The 7,463-nt window shown below is 42.1% G+C and overlaps 1 protein-coding gene across 1 annotated transcript; it reads right to left on the bottom strand.

The window, feature by feature from the left end:
• Positions 1-3,882: 3,882 nt before the first annotated feature.
• Positions 3,883-5,474, bottom strand: LOC146372592 (uncharacterized). The gene is made up of 2 exons (XM_084953656.1): positions 5,266-5,474; positions 3,883-4,553 (listed from the first exon to the last, which is right to left on the bottom strand). Exons 1-2 carry the CDS (start codon positions 5,336-5,338, stop codon positions 3,946-3,948), a joined length of 681 nt encoding a protein of 226 aa, XP_084809782.1. The 5' UTR covers positions 5,339-5,474; the 3' UTR covers positions 3,883-3,945.
• Positions 5,475-7,463: the final 1,989 nt, after the last annotated feature.

The following is a 7,463-nucleotide window of genomic DNA, read 5'->3' as shown; positions in this document are numbered from 1 at the left end:
CTACCTCTGATAGTGTCCTCATCATCATAATATTCCCTTTATTTCTGATTAGTTATCTTTATCTTCAGAGGTGTGGGTGACAGTTTTAGTGTTTGCTTTAAAAAATAAAAAACAACAAAAACTCAAAACAAAAACTTGAAATATATATATTCTATATACATATATAGAGATGCTCACTCCTGATTGGACACTGAGCTGCACCACCTTCTCCTTCACTCCTCCACCTTGCTGTCCTCTGTGCTCTCTCTCCTCCAACTCCAGGGAGTCTGAGCACCAAACCTGTGGACTGTTAGTCTGCAGATAAGAAGGAAAACACACAGAATTCTCATGTTTGCCATTTTTCATACCGTATTATTATCGTATATTAGTTTACCAGTCCAACAGATTTATTTTCCCAAATGGATCATTACAGCTTTTGCCACACTGGTCCACTTGATTGTCAAAGTGTATTAGCTCTTTATTATTTCTTTCTTTTCTTTGAAATGATTACAATCAGAACGGACAGGACTGGGGGATGGGAAAGAGAAAGATGAAGAAAAGAGAAGTTGGGAAGATGCTCAACAGAAGGAGATGGAAAGCAAAAAAAATAGGAGAAGAGAGAGAAGACACTAAAAATCTGTTTGATCACCTGCTGGAAAAATAAAAACAAGCAAAAAGAGAAAAACACAGTAGCGAAACCACAGCAAAAACCAACATAAGCACAAGTTATAGTAAATAATAAATATCTCCACATCCCGGAAGGGTCCTGATCGAGCCACAGGGGCCATAAACTGACAGTTTATTTATAACTAGAAATAATAAAGCAGTTGATGTGTTTCAGGCTGTGACTTTTAGTATCTGTTGGTACTTCATCACTTTGAATAAGTGTAAGTCAACACCAGGCCGCACTTTCAGTCTTTCCATTAAACAAATGAACAAGAATCCATTGTTTTCACCATTAAACAATAAAATATGCTTCTTGACTCCTTGATGCAGGTGCCCACCTACGACCTGGTTTATTAATACTAAGCTAAAGAGGAAAGCAACTCACTGTAGTTCTCACAGCTCAGGACAAGCAGACACCTGATGTTGAGTGACTGAATGGAACTAAAACAAGAATTCATAATTATGTTTGTCTGCCATGAACACGTGATGATAAAACTCTGCATATGCAGTCAGGAGACTGATGACCTGTGAAATGAGCTGTTAGAAATGTGCAGATATGTGTAAACATTGATCAGCATTTAACATCCAGGATGGAGCAAAACTTCTGACCTGCATGTATGAGAACCTTTAATCACATCATCTTTGTAGTGAAATAGCTGATGACTCATTAAACGTTTCCATGTAATTTATCCACAGTGAAAAATATTCACTTTGCTGGATCTGAAAATCACGTGTTCATTTCATTAGACACTAGCAATACTATTAAACTGGACCTTATCATTATCATATAGCACTAAATGTGAAACTGTGTCATATAACAATCTATATATGTAATATGTGTTTGCCTGAATCTTCCAGCACAAACAGAAAGACGAGCTGTTGTCTGAGTATCAACGCAAGTACACACCAGAAATCGTTCAGTAAAGACAAATTTAATAAATGAAAGCTGGTGAGAGGGTCTTTGATGTTTCTCTTTGGATCATCCTTCCATCCATTTCTTCAGCTTATCCAATTCAAGATTGGAGCCATCCCAGCTGTTATGGGGCCAGAGGCGGGGGTACAACCTGGACAGGTCAGTCTAACACAGAGAAACAGACAACCATTCACACTCACATTCAACCTAACTGCATCTCTCTGGACTGTGGGATGAAGCTGGAGTACCTGGAGGGAACCACAAAGGCCCGAGGACTGTCTTGCTCTCAGGTGACGGCCGTTCACGCTGCTCTGAACACTCTCAGTTGTCTTTGGATCATCCTGTTGTTTGTCTCCCAGTGTCGTTACTGCTCCTCTCCTTTCAAAGACAAACACCAAATAACACCAAATGAGAGTGAATCACTTCAGAACAACGTGAACACTCCTGGTTATTGTGAGCAAACGTCATAACAAGATGAATATATTTACCATTTTACTGAGGGAAAATCTTCTGTGTGGTGTTTCTTCTCATCTTGGCTCTTTTTCCTGACACCCCGTCAAGTCTGTAACGTAGCACAGCGTCTTAAAGGGACATGAACATCGCCAACCTGCACATGCCTTTTCTTTTTTTTTTAAATACCGAATTTACCGACATGGGCAAAATGACGTCGATGAGAGTCATAAATTTCGGTAACGATAAATTTTTGATATATCGCCCAGCCCTAGCCCGACTATATCTAGCCGGTACCTCTCAACCTCACGCACTAACTCAGGCTCCTTCCCCACCAGAGAGGTGACATTCCATGTCCCTATTGCCAGTCTTGGCAGCCGGGGGTCGGTCCGCCAGGGCCTCCGCTCCTGGCCGCCACCCGGCACACAATGCACCCGACCCCTATGGCGCCTCCTGCGGGTGGTGGGCCTGCGGGAGGATGGGCCCATGTCTCCTCTTCGGGCTGTGCCCGGCCGGGCCCCATGGACTAAGGCCCGGCCACCAGACGCTCGCCCTCGGGCACCCTCCCCGGGCCTGGCTCCAGGGCGGGGCCCCGGTAACCCTATCCCGGGCAGGGTAAACTGTTCCCTCGATATTCTTTTCATAAGGGTCTTCTGAATCGCTCTTTGTCTGGTCCCTCACCCAGGACCAATTTGCCATGGGAGACCCTACCAGGGGGCAAAAGCCCCCAGACAACATAGCCCCTGGGATCCCTGGGACACACAAACCCCTCCACCACGATAAGGTAGCGATTCAAGGAGGAGAAAATCCTGGATAAAGGATAATAATTAATAACATCATCAAAACAGACAAACCTGAAAGAATTGCTGATCAGAGCTGTGACAGAGTCACAGATTAGTTGGATGTATACTTATCTTTCACAATGAGAGCGTTTGCATAGACGTCTCTTCAGGTCTTTTTATTGTTTTCTTTCTGGAGAGGAAAGTGATGAGACTGATGAGGAAATACCAAATACAAAGACTGACAAAGGGAACTGAAAAAGTCTAACCAAAACCTATACTGGGGGAAAACTGTAGGAAACAGAACTACTGAGGCAAGGAAACACGAGGGGACGGAGACTAACACTCTGACAAGGGACAAAGGGAGACTGACACAATATTTACACACAGGAGGCTGATTATGGGAACTAAGGACACATAGAAACACAGCTGAACCGAATAAGAAATGAACAACAAGTCGAAACAAACTCTAATGACAGTTCAACAAGTTTCTAAACACAACAAATAACTTTCAGGATGTTTCAACAATGTGTAAAATGAGTTCTTATCTTTTTTTGTGAGAGGGCCTTCAATGTTTCTCTTTGGATCATCCTTCCATCCATTTCTTCTGCTTCACCAATTCAAGATTGGAGCCATCCCAGCTGTTATGGGGCCAGAGGCGGGGGTACAACCTGGACAGGTCAGTCTAACACAGAGAAACAGACAACCATTCACACTCACATTCAACCTAACTGCATCTCTCTGGACTGTGGGATGAAGCTGGAGTACCTGGAGGGAACCACAAAGGCCCGAGGACTGTCTTGCTCTCAGGTGACGGCCGTTCACGCTGCTCTGAAGACCCTCAGTTGTCTTTGGATCAAATAACACCAAATGAGAGTGAATCGCTTCAGAAACACTCCTGGTTATTGTGAGCAAACGTCATAACAAGATGAATATATTTACCATTTTACTGAGGGAAAATCTTCTGTGTGGTGTTTCTTCGCAGCGTGACTCTTTTTCCTGACTTTTAGAAACAAGAGGCAGAAAAGAAAGAATAAAAGTTAAAACCTCGACAATTTTCAAATATTTTAGGACATTATTTTAGAAACAACCTTAAGCACTATTTACTACTTACCACTTTGTTCAGGCTTGCTGACGTTCGACATGCTTCACTGTATATTATAATCTCAAGCGCTTCCTTGCTTGAGTCGGGCTCCGGATGCTGCTCTCTTCCTCCGCCTTCCTCTTAGCACGCTTTGCCGACATATTTAGAAAACGGCAGAGCACCGAAATGAGAACTCTGCCGTCCGCGCTGTAGTCTGTTATTCTCCAGCGGTTCTTCATCTCAGTGTCCTCTGTTCGGTAAACAGTGGAGATGACTCTTGTGATGGGGAGGCCGTCGACAGTCAGGGTGCGGACACAGTTCCTCCGATCTGCCTTCAGCACAGCAAGATCTGCTTTCTCTGGAAGAACTGGAGTCAGGAAGCGTGGATGAGAGCTGGAGCCCGCAGGCGGCAGCATCATGCCAGCTGGTGAGTCCGTAGGAGGAGAAGGAGTGGTGTTCTCTCTCTGGCTCTGCCTCACATCGACAAATGGTGTCGTCACCAGGTCCCGGTGGAACCATCCTTTAAAAGGTATGTAAGGAAAGTCCTTGGACCCAGTCACCAGGTTATGGTAAAGAGTGAGGACCAGGTGGGACATGGAGTTCAGATGGCTCCTGCTCAGTTCACGGTTCCTCAAGTTAATGAGGACCATCTGAGGTGCAGTGACTGGACTCACCAGATCAGCTACGAGAAAGCAAAGCGTGGGTCTACGTTAATCATGTGATCACACAAATTAAAGCCTGAATTTAAATTGTGCAGACATGGCTTTACATCATCATAAGCTCTTCCACACACAAACAGTAAGAAGCTCCCAGCAGAACTCATTGTTTATGAAAGCCTTCACATTTTTCACCTGGTAAAAGTTTTCATGTTGTGTAAGGCTGCATGGACTTTCACTGAGGTTTTAATACGCATTCACATTAAGGAGTAATATCTTCATATTAGTTGAGCATCGATATTTTGAGAATAAAGCAGCTACATTTAGGTGAGAAACCTCCCACCTCCTTATTGCAGGCACACACTGTTTCAATCTCAAACTCATCCAGCGACTCTGTGAACTTTTAAAACTCCATTCTCCAGCTTTACACATTCACAATCTATGAAACTTTCACGTATAACTCAGCGCCAGCAGCCCAAACATGTCAACTCAAACCCTCTACATGCAAAAACGGCCCGCGCGCTGACGTCAGCATCCTCCAATGCCTTAGCAATTAAAAAAAAACATGGCGCCATCTTTATAGTGTACTGGCACACGTTAAAATTGATGTTACTCAAGTATGAAACATCTCATCCTAAATGTTAACACTCATGAAGTCCTACTTCCAAACAATAAAAGACAAAAATCTAAGTTGTATTTGTTTGCTAGCACTCTGACATATTAGCCTGCTGTACTCACCATAGCGTTGATCTAGCACCTCCTCAATGAAAAGGGAGAGCAGGTGCATCTCGCGACTGAAGTTTGAAGTCATTTTGCAAATCCTTCTTGAAGATTTTCAAACGTTAGCTGTAGTTTGAAAAATCCGAGTTTTCACAGCACTAGTGGGAAAAAGCTCCTGTTTGCGCTCAAACGTGAAACCCGAATTCCAATTTTGCCTCCTGCTTTTATACCTGCACTCAAACACGTCATCATCACCATGACACCCAGTGTCACCGAAAATCAATTGTATATATTTAAAATAAAGTTTGTCTAATTATCATAGTTTTTAAAAATATATATATATTTCTCATTTTATTTTACTGTTTTATTCATCCTTTTCAAAAAATATATTGCCAAACTTTGTCGTTTTAATTTTTTAAAAAATCATTAATTCACCAGTTTACAAAAATGAAGATCGATATCTGAAATTTAAATTAATACATAAATAATTACAATTGATAATGGATTTTTAGCGTTAAAGAATAGTTTTTCAATGCGCTTTAAATGTTATCAGAGCCGATGTTGTGCCAAAAAGTGATCGCAGTCCAAAAAGTGATTTACGGTATTGAAACGTTTGTTTGTGTCATGACATTTGTAAACAGTTGATGTTTAAGGTGCAGTTCATGTGGAAGCCAGAGGAGGGTGGTGTTGTGCGCATAATACAAAGTGATGGCGAAACCTAAAAGACGGTGTCATGTCTGCTCCCTGAAGCAATCTCATAACAGTTTCAATCTATTTCAAGCCAGTTAGCACATTTCTGTTATGAAGTGCAATCATTTTTTGGCAGTAAACTTTTAAATCCTTTTATTATGAATATCACATTCTCAGACTTTCAAGAGAGACCAGACCAATAGGGCAGCAGAAATCACAAAAATAAATAAATAAATAACAGTTTTATAAAGATTAAATCAGTAAAAAAAAAAAAAAAAGACTGGAATGATTATGATGTATAACACAGAATATGTACAATAACAGATTTATAAACACACCTAGAAAACACGTGATACTTTTATTTCATCTATAACCTCTGTGCAAATTTTGTTGACTGCAAAGTGTTTATGAATATGTTTTTAAAAGCTGGTTATCTGACTGTCAGTTAATAGCAATTAAAAAGAAAGCTGATTTTTATTATTCCTAAATGGAAAAAGTCCATTATGAATTTTTGTTATGAATTTCATTTATCAATCCACCTCCTCACTGCTCTTTCCCGGTGCAGCAGCCAGAGCTGGATCAAGCAGCCAGATGGCTTCTGGTGTCATGAACTGGCTGTGTGGAGGCAGAAGAGGACCCAAACGCAAAACTCACGGAGACGAAAAGCTGAACTCAAAATCACTGCTTTATTGCAGGCTTCACAAAGAAACAGAACTAAACTGGGAATGCTAACAGAAGACCGAGGGAACACAGAAAGACACACAGGTTCGGGGAGGAGACATGGACGACGCGACACTGAACTGAGGGAGACATGCACATAAATACACAGAGGGTTAACGAGGGAAGTGGGAGCACACGGGGAACACAGCTGACACAGATAATCGTAACGAGACAGGGCAGGAGTGAACACAACATGACGCATACTGACGAGAGACTGTCAAAGTAAAACAGGAAGTACACAGAGGTTCAGACAGGAGGAGAGAGAGCACGGGGAGAACACAGACATAACGGGCTGGGGAAAACATGGAATAAAACACAAGGAGAGACGAGGGCTCAAATACACAGAGGGGCACACAGGGGGTAAGAGTCACAAGGGGAAAACACATAAGGAACAACGTAACAGGGCAACCCAGGAAGCATGGCCTAAATAAGGAACAAAATACAAAAATACATGAAAACTAAGAATACTGGGCCAACATGGCCCAGGACCATGACATCTGGAGGAAGACTAACTGCAACAAAGGGTCTCTGGGAGGCTGCTCAGGCACAGCAGCTGAAAAATCAAAGATGAAATAAAAACTGGACCTGATCATGGTGCTGGATGAGACAAAAAGTCTAGATGATAAACCAGTGTATGAATTAGTAACACTGGTTACTGAGAACCTTCACAGACAACACTGATTATGATGATCATGTTTAGGTGGAAACTAGCGAGCTAACTTCCTGCTAACCTCTAACTCAGTTAAATTGAATAAACTCTGTTTTCATGGATGCCTGGATGTTAAACTTAGTTGTTAAACCTGGTA

Source organism: Perissodus microlepis, chromosome 15 (genome assembly GCF_051167445.1).
Source record: "Perissodus microlepis isolate ML-2025 ecotype Zambia chromosome 15, ASM5116744v1, whole genome shotgun sequence".
NCBI classification, from domain to species: domain Eukaryota; kingdom Metazoa; phylum Chordata; class Actinopteri; order Cichliformes; family Cichlidae; genus Perissodus; species Perissodus microlepis.
Note: the sequence above shows the minus strand (reverse complement) of the source record. Positions and strands in the feature narration are given on the sequence as shown.